The 14,997-nt window shown below is 33.8% G+C and overlaps 1 protein-coding gene across 1 annotated transcript in view; it reads left to right on the plus strand.

Annotated features, from left to right (window-relative positions):
- The window catches only part of LRRC9 (leucine rich repeat containing 9), a 142,797-nt gene that overhangs the window by 44,718 nt on the left and 83,082 nt on the right, over positions 1-14,997 (plus strand). The window contains exons 13-17 of the mRNA XM_073997473.1: positions 4,655-4,787; positions 7,242-7,364; positions 8,018-8,133; positions 11,198-11,410; positions 14,277-14,396. Coding sequence (XP_073853574.1) covers positions 4,655-4,787; positions 7,242-7,364; positions 8,018-8,133; positions 11,198-11,410; positions 14,277-14,396 — 705 coding nt within the window. The remainder of the gene's footprint in view (positions 1-4,654; positions 4,788-7,241; positions 7,365-8,017; positions 8,134-11,197; positions 11,411-14,276; positions 14,397-14,997) is intronic.

Consider the following 14,997-nt stretch of genomic DNA (forward strand, 5'->3'; position numbering starts at 1 on the left):
ACAGTATGTCTAAAACCAGCCTTTTAAAACTGTAAATTCAGGGTTACATGTGTAGGTTTGTTATTTAGATAAACTTGTGTCATGGGGGTATGTTGTACAGATTATTTTGTCACCCAGGTATTAAGCCTAGTACCCATTAGTTATTTTTCCGGCTCCTCTCCTTCCTCCTACCCTCCTCCCTCCAGTAGACCCCAATATCTGTTGTTCCTCTTTCTGTGTTCATGTGTTCTCATCATTTAGCTCCCACTTATTAGTGAGAAAATGTAGTATTTTGGGTTTTTGTTCCTGTGTGAGTTTGCTAAGGACAATGGCTTCCAGCTCAGGACAATGGCTTCCAGCTCCATCCATGTTCCTAGAAAGGCTGCATAGTATTCCATGGTGTATATGTATCACATTTTATTTATCCAGTCTGAGCATGTAGGTTGATTCCATGTCTTTGCTATTGTGAATAGTTTGCAATGAACATATGTATGCATGTGTCTTTACGACAGAACGATTTATATTCCTTTAGGTATATACCCAGTAATGGGATTGCTGGGTCAAATGGTAGTTCTGTTTTTAGGTCTCTGAGGAATCATCACACTGTTCTTCACAATGGTTGAACCAATTTACACTTCCACCAAAAATGTATAAGCATTCCTTTTTCTCCACAGCCTTGCCAGCCTCTGTTATTTTTTGACTTTTTAAAAATAGCCATTCTGACTGAATTAGATGGTGTCTCATTGTGGTTTTGATTTGCATTTCTCTAATGATCAGTGAGGATGAGCTTTTTTTGTTATGCTTATTGAACACATGTATGTCTTCTTTTGCAAAGTGTCTGTTCATATCCTTTGCCCGCTTTTTAATGGGGTGATTTTATCTTTTGTAAATGTGTTTAATTTCCTTATAGATCTGGATATTAGACCTTTGTTGGATGCACAGTTTACAAAAATTTTCTCCCATTATGTAGATTGTCTGTTTACTCTGTTGTTTCTTTTGCTATGCAGAAGTTCTTAAGTTTAATTAGATCCCATTTGTCAATTTTTGCTTTTGTTGCAATTGCTTTCGATGTCTTCCTCATGTAGTCTTCGCCCATTTCTGTGTCCAGAATGGTATTGTCTAGGTTGTGTGAGGGTTTTTACAGTTCCGGATTTTACATTTAAGTCCTTACATTTAATTCCATCTTGAGCTGATTTTTCATATATGGTGTAAGAAAGGGACCCAGATTCAATCTTCTGCATATGGCTAGCCAGTTATCCCAGCACCATTTATTGAATAGGGGTTCCTGTCCCTATTGCTTGTTTTTGTCAGCTTTGTTGAAAATGAAATGGTTGTAGGTGTGCTCCCTTATTTCCAGGCTTCCTATTCTGTTCCATTGGTCTATGTGTCTGTTTTTGTGCCAGTACCATGCTGTTTTCTTACTGTAGAACTGTAGTGTAGTTTGAAGTTGGATGGTGTGATGCCTCCAGCATTGATCTTTTCGCTTAGGATTGGCTTGGCTATTTGGGCTCTCTTTTGGTTCCAACTGAGTTGTAAAATAGTTTTTTCTAGTTCTGTGAAGAATGTCACTGGTAGTTTGATAGGAATAGCATTGACTCTATAAATTGCTTTGGGCAGTATGGCCATTTTAACAATATTGATTCTTCCTGTCCACGAGCATGGAATGTTTTTCCATTTGTTTGTGTCATCTCTAATTTTAAAACCAGCCTTTAATCTTTTTCCCATAGCAGCTCTCTCCTGGTCTTCTTTCCTAATTTCTATAACAATACTGTCATTTCCTTCACTGAACATGCTCAAAGTCTTGGAATTGTGTTCAACCCCTCCCTTTTCCATTATCCCCACATCTAATAATTTTCCAGCGGTTCTTCACTTCTCTCCCTAATCCCATTGTCTGCCACCACTTTCAACCCTTAGAACTTTCCTTCTAATCTTTGCCATTGTTTCCTAATAGGCAACATTGCCCTTGGTCATGCCCCCTAGTTCTTCCATTTTTCACAGTACAAACAAATTAATCTTTCTTAAAACATGATTTTCATAGTGCACATTGCACTGTGTCCATGATGAGAAACTTTCAGTAGCTTCCCATTACATATAATGATGATGTCCACATTCCTCTGCCTGGCATTGAAGGCCTCTGACAACCCTCACAATCTAGCTTCAACCTATCTCCCTATTACCAAATATGCCAAGTGCCCCTAATGAATTATGTAGTCTACTTGTGATTCTCCTAAGTCCAGCTCATACCTCCCTTTGATGAAATGCTGTTTTCTATTTTTTCCTTGTAACAGACTTACTGATCATTGCAGTCCCAGCTCAAGGGCTTCTTCCTTTGTGTGACTTTTCCTGAATTTTCAAACAGTAGGTGCCCTTTTACCTAGTTTGCAGGTTAACCCAAAAAGTCAGTTAAAATGGAGAACTGTAAACAAATCGTTTACTTAACAAATCCTTTAATATAACTTAAAACATAAATTTACATTCATGTGTCAATCTTCTATGTAGGGCCAAAGGCTTTGACTATGAAATTGGAACTCTTACTAGTCTTTCTTGTATCAGCCATAACCATGTTTCATATTAGTTTTGGTTTCCTTAAAGTTGAGCATGCCCTTAAAGATTCTTGCAAAGTAACTCGAATGTAAGAATCCTTTTAGTTTGTCTGATTCCCCCTACTACCCCAAACTTTTGCATTTGCTTTGTCTACACATGCCTTGCCAGAAGTTTTTAATGATTATCTTCTATTGAATTTTACTCATTTTTCCAAAATTGTTCAAAGAAACAACTCCTCTTCTATTTTATAGCTTTAAATAATATATGTAATTTCATAACAACTACAACTGGCATAAGCAAGTCTGGGAACAAAATTAACTGACTCTTGGTAAGCATACAACACAGCTGGATACAGTAGAAGTACATCCGTGTTTTTAAAAGTTCCATTTTATCCCTGAATGGCCATCATACTATGAGTTATATAGACAACAGAAAATACTGGTTAATCCTGCAAACTGGTTAAGTGTTAGTTAAGTGGTGATCAACTGAGAATTTTTATTGTAACACATTTGTTTTATTTAAGTATAATCATTTGTGTGCATTTTTCTACCAGTTTGTAAGCGCAGGATCTATATTTATAGAGTAGATTCTTAGTAGAAATCTAGTGAAGGAATGGATGTTAGATAGATGGATAGCAATCACACCTATTTGCATACCTTCATATGTTTTCCTCCTCTTAAAATATAATTTCATTTTAAATTTCTGATTATTTGAATTATGTCCAATCTTCAAAGCCTACCCATGATTTCATTACCTCTATAAACTCCTTCCTAATCCCTTCAGTTAGAAAGTATATCTTATTTGACACATCTTGTGATGCCTTGTATTTTTTTAATTATCGTGTATAGTTTCTATCTTTGCCTTTCTTAACTGAGGACCAAGACTATACTGTAACCTTACAATGTCATGCACATGGGTTATATCAAATGGATATTTAGTGGTGTTCATTGAAAGTCTAAGAAGGTTACTTACTGGGGTGTGGAATTTGTGGTCAGATAAGCCCTATTAGAGTATAGTCATCCATCAGTATCTCCGGGGGATTGGTTCCAGGACTCATGCAGATACCAAAATCTGCAAATACACAAGTTCATTATATAAAATGGTGCAGTATTTGCATATAACCTACACATATCCTCCTGTGTACTCTAAAACTCCTCTAGACTACTTATAATGCAATGAGAATACTATTTAAATAGTTGTTATACTGCATTGTTTACTATTTGTATTATTTTGTACTGCATTTTTTTCCTAAATATTTTCAGTCCATGGTTGATTGAATCCTCAGATATGGGAACTGTGGACATGGAGGGCTGACTGTATTTATTTTTTAAGAATTTCTTTGGATTGCAGATTTCAATAAAAAAATAGTAATTTGGCATTTACAGATAAGACATAATTCTAAGTAATTTGGCTATTAATGTTAAACAAATAGTAATTTCAAACCTTTGAGATTGTGACAAGGACAAATAGACCTGAGTTCAAATCATGACTTTGCCAATTACTAGTTCTGTCCTTGGAGAGATCGTATAATCGCTTTTAGCTCTAGTTTTCTTACTACTAAAATCTAAAAATAGAGATTTTTGGTTATTAGAGCTGTTTTCACAGCAAGCAGGTAATGTGAACATTACTGATAGAATACTTTCAAGAAATAAAGTTAGTCACAATACAAACTAGGACTTCCGTGGCTTAGCACATGAAAAGTGTTTTGTTTCTGGAAAACAATGTAGATTATTAGACCAAAAAATTATAGTATAAATAAGAATCTTCACTGATATAATACCTCATTCCATTAGATTTTCTTTTTGGAGTTAGCAAGATTACTAGTGGAGTACTCACTGAAAGCTATTGCTCTTGCTTCACATAGTGTTGTCAGTCTTGACTGTGGCTGCTTTTCCAGGAACAATTTTTGTTCTGCATCACCTTTTATTAACCTATTTGCATATGAATTTAAGATATATAAATGGCTTTGCCAAATGAAGTTGCACATGAAGGTTATCTATTTCTTTTCAGTGAGTCTGGCCTGCAGATTTCTTTGCCCAGACACATAAACATAAAATAATAAACCCTCTGTATTGAAGTTGAAGTATTGTCAATTTTATAAAAATACTCAGACTTTGTTTTTTCTTTGCAGTTGCCTCTCAAAAAAGAAGCCGTCATTCTTTCTAACAGTTTAAGTATAAGTGAGTGTCCCAGAATTGAATTTTTACAGCAAAAGCACAAAGATGAGAAGAAAAACTCTCTTAAGCATGAGCTCTTCAGACATGGTAAATACAAATATGCCATGTTTCTGAACTTTTAAGTTCTAAGTCTTCAAATTCATTAATTATCTTCATATCATTTATGATACTTGGTTTTATCAACCAAGGAGATGTTCTTCAAACCATTTTATTTCATATTTACCAGTGTAGTAATACATGACTTTCTCATCATTAATTTAGCCACACTTTTAACAGATACTTACTGAGTGATTATTATGTCAGCATTAAGAGGAACATTTGTTACTCAGATATTTAATTCAACTTTTCAAGGACATTTTTCACAGTCTGCTTTTGTTCATTATGTTGTCTCGCAAAAACTCAGCATATATATTATATTACATATATAATATACATATTATATAACATATATATGTAGTGCATATATAAAAAATATATTATATATATGCTATATATATATTTTATATATATATATATGCACTACACAAACACACACCAAATTCACAGAAAAAAGAATTTGGCCCATATATGTGATAATTATATAATAATTATATAAAGTACTTCGGAAGGTAGGCCTGATTTGTCCTGAATCATCATAATGTAAGATGATAAGAAAACCTGGGTTTAGGTTAAAATTAGCTAAAGACAAATTGGAAAGTGTATGGATTGCTTTATAACTTGTAAGACAAATTTTTGATAACTTACTCATAGTTACTAGTACTTCATTTGCAGCTTGAATATGTAGAAATATAAGTACACAAACCAATTTATAGGACACTTCTGGGAAAGATTCCCTGGTCCCACGGATTGGGTAAAAAGACTACAGCTTATCATGTCCTTCTTGCCTCACCCTCTTCCACTGCACATTCTTTAGTTCCACAAGTATTTATTGAATGCTTATTGTGTGTTAGGCACTGGAAGGGATACAGTCTATGCAAACTAGACAGTTTCATCTTTATGGTGCTTATAAATATTAATAATCACAAATATAAAATCATAGTATCATATAGGAGCTATAAACATACAGTATTAATGCATAGTACCAAAGAATGTGTAATATGGACAATAGATCAGGTCAGGGAGTAAGGAACACCTATTCTTTAGTCTCAACCATCCAACCTACTAAAGCAGGGTCTCCAACCCCTGGCCTCCGACTGGTTGCAGTTTGTGGCCTATTAGGAACCTGGCCACACAGCAGGAGGTGAGCAGGGGGCAAGTGAGCAAAGCTTCATCTTTATTTACAGCCACTCCCCATCATTCGCATTACCACATGAGCTCCACCTCCTGTCACATCAGTGACAGCATTAGATTCTTATAGGGGCGCAAACCCTATTGTGAACTGCACATGCGAGGGATCTGGGTTGTGTGCTCCTTATGAGAACCTAATGCCTGATAATATGTCACTTGTCTCCCATCACCCCCAGATGGGACCATCTAGATGCAGGAAAACAAGCTCAGGGCTCCCACTGATTCTACATTATGGTGAGTTGTATAATTATTTCATTATATGTTACAATGTAATAATAATAGAAATAAAGTACACAATAAATATAATACACTTGAATCATCCTGAAACCATCCTCCCATCCCCAGTCTCCGGGAAAATTGTCTTCCATGAAACCAGTCCCTGGTGCCAAAAAGGTTGGAGACCACAGTACTAAAGAAATTGTGTTAACTTAATTCTATAAGAATGACATTCTAGGTTCCAGAATGCTAAGGTGAATCATTCTGAACTAAACTATATGTGTTTTGCAGTTTTTTTATTCAGTTAATAATAATTATAAAATTAAGCAGGTTATTTAGTCTAGAAAGAACTCCTTAACTCCTTACTTGAAAAAAACCTTTCATTCTTTATCATTCTTCTCCATTTTCATATTAAGAATACCTCATAATGTTCTGCTAGATCCTTCTGGAATGTTTTCCAAAACAATCAGGTTCTCCTAATTTGCATTTTATATCTTGTGCATAGTAAAAGCAAACAAAATTTATTTGAATGTTTTATGTATTATGATTATAAATTATGTTTTTAGATTCTTGACTTTAGGATTTAATGAATCCCAAGGATCCTTAAGAATCTAAAGGGAAACGAAATGTTTATTCATTAAGTAGACATATATCGAGTGTCTCCTACCATCTAGGCTATGTGCTAGGTGCTACTGAACCTTTACCCAGTTAACAACAACAAAAATTTATTTTTAACTACTTAAAAAACCTTGCTAAATTAATGTGTTCTTTCCTCCTCCCTCTTCTGTAAAGCTTTGCTTGATATAATCACACAACACCTCTTTTATAATCATTTCATTTATTCAATAAATATTTGTTGAGCATCTATTTTGGATCGAGCAATGTGCTATGCGCTATACAGTAGCAAACAAGAGAGCCAGCATCTCTGTGTTTACAGAACATACATACAGTTTAGTCTTTAAGCCAATAAAGAAGGTTATGTTGGAAAATTATTAAAGTTAATTATTCTTAAGAATTGCTTCTTTTTTTCATATTTAGGCATCCTCCTCATTACAAAAGTTTTCCTTGGCCAGAGTGCTCAGGCCCATGAAAAAGAATCCATCAGTCAATCCAACTACCCAATGGTTAATTCAGTGTTCATTCCTCGGAAATATTTACTAAGTATGTCTGTCATAAAGATTAATGTGGTTTCATTTCTCTGAATGAAAAATGTTTGTGTTTAATATGGATACTCACAGTTTTATTTCTACTTAACAAAGTTTGCAGAATTTTCTACAAAAATCTGTTACTAGCCACTAATAATTTTTATGTTTCCTACCTTAAAGACATTTATGTATGGGTGTGGGTAGATAATCTGGCAAATTTTAATGTAATTATCTATTTGTGTGTGTGTGTGTGTGTGTGTGTGTTCATTTTCAAAGAATTAAAAAACCACCCAACTTTTAACAAGAGTTTTAGAGAAATACATTTGTCAAAATTACATGGCCACACATGGAATAGAAAAGTGAAAAAGTATGAAAAGGAAAAGGATATGAATAAAATTAAGCACTACTAGTCTATGTAGTAAAAGGATGACTAGTAAGTATTTATATAACTAAAAAGCTAGAGTGGAAAGATGAAAGAAAAAATCCTCAATAATATAACTGTTGCAACTTACTGACTTTGTTATTTATTAAAAATGAAAGAAAAAATCTTCAGTAACATAACTGTTGCAACTTATTGAGTTTGTTATTTATTAATCCATGTAAGAATGAAAAAGTATCTTTCAATTTGAGGCAATGTGTTTGCTTTGCTTGTTTTTGTTTTTACTCTAGATTCTGTCATGGGACAAAGAAACTGTGATTGCAGTGTTCGGCAGTGCAAGTGGTTTGTCTTTGATCATGACCTTGTTTTGCCAGAATACGTTGTTGAATTTGAGTATATTACAATGGTATGAATTGTTACATATTTTTAAAGACTCGAATTCCTTAAATGGGAACAGAGTGGTAATTTGAAGTCAAATAATGCTATGTCAAGTTTATATTATGTGCCTGTGTGTATAATTGCTATTTTGTGAATAACTTAATTTTCAAAACAAGTCATTATGACAACTAATATTTTTTAGGCAAATAATCAAATGATTAATATATGGCTGTACTCTCACTGGAAAAGATTGAGTCTACTTTGAATATTCAAAATACATTGAAACTACATTGAAGAATAAACATGAACATTTTGCCCTCACTTTAACCTCACTGCCTGCCATTCTCCTTCACCAGGGAATGCACTGTTAACAGTTTTATGGGTTTGCTTTCAATCCTTTTTCTATGCATTTGCATATGTAATAACAGATACCATTTGACATAGTAGAAATAAGGTCTAAGTATTCTGTGATTTTTTTGCCTTTAACAGTATGTTTTGAACATATTTCCACTGTAGTACATATAGATGGGTATTTCATTATTTTGGTGGCTGTATATTATTCAGTAATACTAATTTATTTAACTAGTCCCCTGTTGATAGATTGTGTCCATATTTATTATTTAAAATAATATTTCAGTGAACATCATTGTGGATGTATCTTTATACAAATATGGAAGTTTCTCTACAGGATAGATTTGTAAAACTTGGAGAGTCAAAGGATATATGCATCTTAAATTTTGTTAGATTTTGCCAAATTCTCTCCACAAAGACTTGACTGTTTTACAAATTTCCAAGTGTGTTTGACAGTGCATGCCCCATTACATTTGCCAGCACAAGATATTATCAGTCTCTTTTGGCCAGTATGGCAGGCAAAAAACAAGATATTTTATTCTGTCATATGCTTAAAGTTATTTAGAGTTGTATGAACCAACTGTTATATATTTTGACCATTTTCTATTAAAGTCTGTCTTTCTTGTATTCATTGGGAAAATCCTTACATACATTCTAGATATTAGTACTTTATCTTAGCCCAGGCATGGTGGCTAACACCTATAATCCCAGGAGTTCAAGGTGAGAGGATTACTTGAGCCCAGGAGTTTGAGACCAGCCTGGGCAACATAGTGAGACCTTGTCTCTACAAAAAAATTTAAAAATTAAAAAAATTAAAAATCATTTATCTTATATATGTTGCAAATATTTTCTGTCACTTGCCTTTTAATTTTAATTGTAAGAAAAAACTCGTCATTTTAATTTGTAATTCACAAGTTAATTTTTAAGAGGTCAGCTCTCTCAATCTTATCCTGTATGGATTCTGAATTTTATGTCTTATTTCAAAAAGCCTGTAATAAATATTCTTTATTTTCTTACAATACTTACATAACTTGTTTTAAAGCCTTTAACTTTTTAAATCCATCTAGAAATTGTTTTATGGTGTGTGAGGTAGAAAAGTGGTCAATTTTTTAAATGAATAAATACTTATTTAGGCATTACCTTTTCTGCTCTATTTTGAAATACAATCTTTATTATTAAAATTATTTGCATACATTAGGAATCTGTCTATATGAATCTATTCTGTTCCATCGAGCTCTTTCATCTAATTTTGTATCACTATCATATTTGTTTTGGTTATTACAAACTTCATATATCTTGATATGTGATAAGGAAAATCCCCTTCCTCTGTCCCCACTCATCTTTTTAAACTGTTTTTGACTATTCTTAAACAGTATCTTTTTCCAAATAAAATTTAGAACAGCTTGTCAAGCTCTATTTTAAAATCCTATTAAAATATGATTGAAATTATATTGAATTTAAAACTTAATTTGGTGTGAACTGACTACTTTGCAGTATTGGACTTCTTGTTCTAGGAACATGATAGTCTATCTACTCCATTTACTCAGGTCCTGTCTTACAGTTTTCTTTATATAGGTCTCCAACATTTCTTGTTAAGTTTAGTTCTGGGCATTTATATGTTATATTGCTATAATGAGTAGGATTATATTAGTCAAGTATGCCTTTAGCAAAAGATACAGAAACCCAGACAAACAGTAAGCAGATAGAAGTTCATTTAACTCACATAACAAGTCAAGAGATGGGCAATACCTGGCAGTTGTGACCATTCAATGATGTCAGCAAAGACCTATCATCCTCCTCCTGCTTGCCACTTTATGAGCTCTTTTGATGTGATGATTCAATTCTTTCTTCTCTTCTGGAAAGCTTGCTTCTCTTAGTTCCTTGGTTATTTCTTCTCTTCCGTTCTCTATTAGGCCCTCTGGAACACCCCTATTAGTTAAATATTGGATGTTCCAAATTGATCCTTCATGCCTTTTAATTTTTTCTCTTCTATTTTATACTCTATTGTAAAATTATTTGTTTTGAAATATTTTCTCAATCTTAGCTTCAACATTGCTAATTTGATCTGCTACCATATCCACTTGTTTCTCAGGGTATTTACTAAATTTTTATTTCAATAATTGTTTTTATTTTAGCTTCGAAGTGTATGTCCTTTTCTTTTCCATAGCAGCTTATTCTTTTATCACAGATACTTTATTGTCCTAGATTTTTAAAAATTCTCTGATGAAGTATTTTCGTTTCTTCTAGAACCAGTTCTGTTTGTTTATGTGGCTCTTGCTCATTCATCCACAATTCTTACCATAATTACTGAATTACCTGATAATTAAGGTAACTAATTGCTCTTTGTTCAAGTTTCTCTGGATCTGATTTTAAAAGTGTTTATCTCCTGCATATTCTTTAGCCAGAGGTTACATTTCTGATCCTATTTACCTGTCAATTCAGTCCTTTCTGATTTATGTGTCACAATTTCTAGACCTTTGTAGGTACCCTCTTCACTGTTATGAAATATTTTAAAATTATCTTTTGCCAGTTTTAAGAAATTTTCAGTGGGTGGGAATAGATACACCATGCGTAGCCTACAATTTTAATCTGTTCTCATAGATGTCCTAATGTGATTCTGATAATCACAGATATGACTGTATAACTAAAAATGTCAACTCATCTTTTCTACATAGCCTGTTTGTTTTTCAAAATGATAAATACAGCAACTGATTTTGCAATATTTTTAATACATTTTTTAGGTCAAGTCACCCTCTTTATTTTCTGTATTCAACAATGTTATTCTAGAAGAAAGCAAAAAAAACCCAGAAGGATCAGTATTTTCCAAGGATTTGAAATTTGATGATGAAGTTATAAAAATGGAGCCCAGAATCAAGGCCCGACCAAAACTGATTAGTTTGGATGATAAAACAATACTTTCCCTTGCAAAAACTAGCGTTTACAGTCATATTGTGGTGAGTATTGTGAGGAATACAGCTTTGAAACAGAAATCTTGAATTTGGAATCAGAATCTAGCATGTGAAGTCAAAAGATACTAAACTGCCTGTCTGATGATGCCAGGTACAATGCTACCTAAAGTGCCCATTTCTCTTTTTCTACATGGATTAAAACAGTGCTCTCTAGTAGTAATATAATGTGAACCGCGTATGTAATTTTTACTTCTCTAGTGGCTGTTTTTAAAAGTATTTTTAAAAAGTAAAATTAATTTTAATAATACATTTTATTTAACTGAAATGTCTTAGTTTGTTTTCTATTTCTAAAACAAAATACCACAGAGTGAGTAATTTATAAAGAAAATAAGTTTTTTTAGCTCATCGTTCTGGAGGCTAGGACATCCAAGAGCATGGTGCCTGCATCTCGTGAGGGCCTCTTGCAGTGTCATAAAATGGCAGTGGGCATCACATGGCAATAAGGCAAGAGCAACAGATCCAGATAGAGCTGGTTTTATAACAAATTTACTCCCAAGATAATAGACCCACTCCTCTGAAAGTGACATTGATCCATTCATGAAGGCAGAAGGATTAAGTTTCCAACACATGAACTTTTGGGGGACACATTCAAACTATAGCACTTGCATATCTAAAATATTAGCATTTTGACATGGAACCAGTATGAATATTCATTAATGAGGTAATTTCATCCTAACTCTTAATTCTGAATTATATTTACACTCTGAGCACATTAAGACTAGTCACATTTCAAGTGCTCAATAGCCATTTGAGGTGGCCTTCCAATTAGCAAGGGATTTTATTCCTGAATAACCAGTCAGCTCTCTTTAATAAGATAAAGGCAGATAAGTTTTTAATAAGCTTCTAGAATTAATCAACATAGAATATGGGATCTTTACAAAATTAATCAACAGAAATCAGGTTACTTATTAAAGTGACTTACTTTATGCTGAGACAATTCTATTGAGATATTAGGCCTACTTCCATGTCTGACTTTTAGATGTGTTCATTTCAGATCTGCTGCTACCACTCTATCCAAACTACTACAATTTCTGACCTAGACTATTACCCCAGCCTTCCAACCAGACTCTCTGTACTCTACTATTGCAATATTGTACAACTCCAGAAGGCAAAATTCACATTATATTCTCTTTAGTGTACCCTTTGAGTGCCATTCATTATATAACTGAATAGAACTCAATACAAGATAAAGGGAGTAGGATGCCTCTAGAGTTATGCAACAGAGGCCCTGTCCTGTGTCTGTAAATGTGCAGTATAATAAGAGCAATCTTCTGGCTGACAGTACTGAGAAATTGTTATTTCTGCACTATAATATCTAGATTTACTATTTTAGTAAGAAATTAGTTTACCTGCATCAAAAACATCAATTTAGTGGAGGAAATAGATATGTGAACACATGTGGGAAGCTCAGGGTTACTGGGAGAGATTTATAGAAAGAGGTGAGCTTTGAGTGGATTTCTGAAGGACATGAGAAATTTAGTTGTTTACATCTTCCAGACAGATAAAATATTCTTACCTGTAGAAACATGGTTTTGAAAGATCCAGATGTCTTCAGGGAACACTGAAAAATTTAGTGTGCCAAGAATATAGTGTTACAGTGGTGGAGGGTAAAGATGTAGGTTGGAATTCAAGAAAGACGCTTGAAGCCAGGGCTGGAAGAGTATGAGGTTGTAGCCAAATTAGGATGGATTTTGGAAACCAAATTTTAAAGTTTAGATTCTTCTGTTTAAGGAACAGACTCTCTTTAAAGACCCTAACTTTGATAGCTTATGAATGGAATTAACTGAAATCAGACTGGTGGTATAGAAATTCAGTAGAAAACTATTGCACTATCCAAAAGAAAAATCCATTCATTTCTTCTCTGGATAACCAGAAAACCAGCTGCACCATTATATCACCACTACCACTGCCTAAGTCTGCTAAGGCACTGATAGTGGTGATGTAATGGTGTGGCCCGTTTGAGAAACAGCTCTACAGTCAAATGTATAAAGAAAAGAGGGAAATGGGGTGATCAGCAGTATGTTAGATAGTGAAGCTCTGTATCAGACACATAGGGAAGATAAATTCAGTTGTGGACAGGTTAAATGTAAGGGTTCTGTAGAATATATCATGGATGATACCCATATGTAACTTGTAAAATCACTAGTCTGCATAAATTGGCCTTTAACAATTTTAGCTAATTTTGACAGCTATTAGAAATTTAATTGTTTCTCCCTTCTAGGAATTTTGTTATGTCCACAATATAAGGTATAATGGTGGTGGTGAATGAAGATAGCTGGGAGATAGATACTCGATACTGTAGTCAGTTGCATTAATACATTTTCTTGTACCCTTGTTTATTCTGTGAGCTATACATGAATACAGTCTTCACGTGATATCACTCATAATGGTATAAAGACAGAAAACCATATAGCCTCAGCCTTTCTTCTTTGGTTTGGTGCCCTCATACATTTTCCTGCCATCTCTCTTCCATAAGGTATCCTACCTGATACCCCAAATTTTTATGGTCTCCATTGTTCACTGGTTAGCCTGAGAAATAGATCTACCCTAATAAATATCTTAACACATATATTTGTTTTCTAAAAAGAATTTCATGCCAATTGCTGATAAACTTAGACCAAGTGAGAAATCATATTAATCAAGAACCACGTCTAGTGATACTATTACAAACTATCTTTTTACATGATAGATTTTTTCCTTTTTGACAGTTTCTTAATGTTATTTAAAATAACATATATTTTGTAGTATACTGACTCAAATAATTGTTCTAAACATTTTAGATATCCACACTTCAGTTTGATGTAGAACGTAACCTGTATTATTTTTTAATGTATATTTTATTTTACTTCAGAGTCTGAATCTACATGGAAACAGCTTGAGTAAATTGAGAGATCTCTCCAAGTTAACAGGACTTCGAAAACTAAATATTAGCTTTAATGAATTTACCTGTTTAGATGATGTATACCACTTGGTAAGAACTGTTCCTTTGAATCTAAAAAAGTGAAACTCATAGAAGCAGAAAGTAGAATGGTGGTTATCAGGGTCTAAGGGCTAGGGGAAATGGGGAGATATTGGTCAAAGGGTATAAACTTTTAGTTATAAATTAGACATGTTCTAGGTATCTAATGCACAGCAAGGGTGGTGATGGATGTGTTAATTTGATTACGGTAATCATTACACAGCTATATAAAATCATTACATTATACACCTTGAACATCTGCCAATTTTTTTTTTCATTATTATACTTTAAGTTCTAGGGTACATGTGCACAATGTGCAGGTTTGTTACATATGTATACATGTGCCATGTTGGTGTGTTGCACCCATTAACTGGTCATTTACATTAGGTATATCTCCTAATGCTATCCCTCCCCCCACCTCCTCCCCACAATAGGCCCTGGTGTGTGATGTTCCCCTTCCTGTGTCCAAGTGATCTCATTGTTCAATTCCCACCTATGAGTGAGAACATGCAGTGTTTGGTTTTCTGTTCTTGTGACAGTTTGCTGAGAATGATGGTTTCCAGCTGCATCCATGTCCCTACAAAGGGCACGAACTCATACTTTTTTATGGCTG

The sequence above is a fragment of the Macaca fascicularis genome, chromosome 7, assembly GCF_037993035.2.
Source record: "Macaca fascicularis isolate 582-1 chromosome 7, T2T-MFA8v1.1".
NCBI lineage: Eukaryota > Metazoa > Chordata > Mammalia > Primates > Cercopithecidae > Macaca > Macaca fascicularis.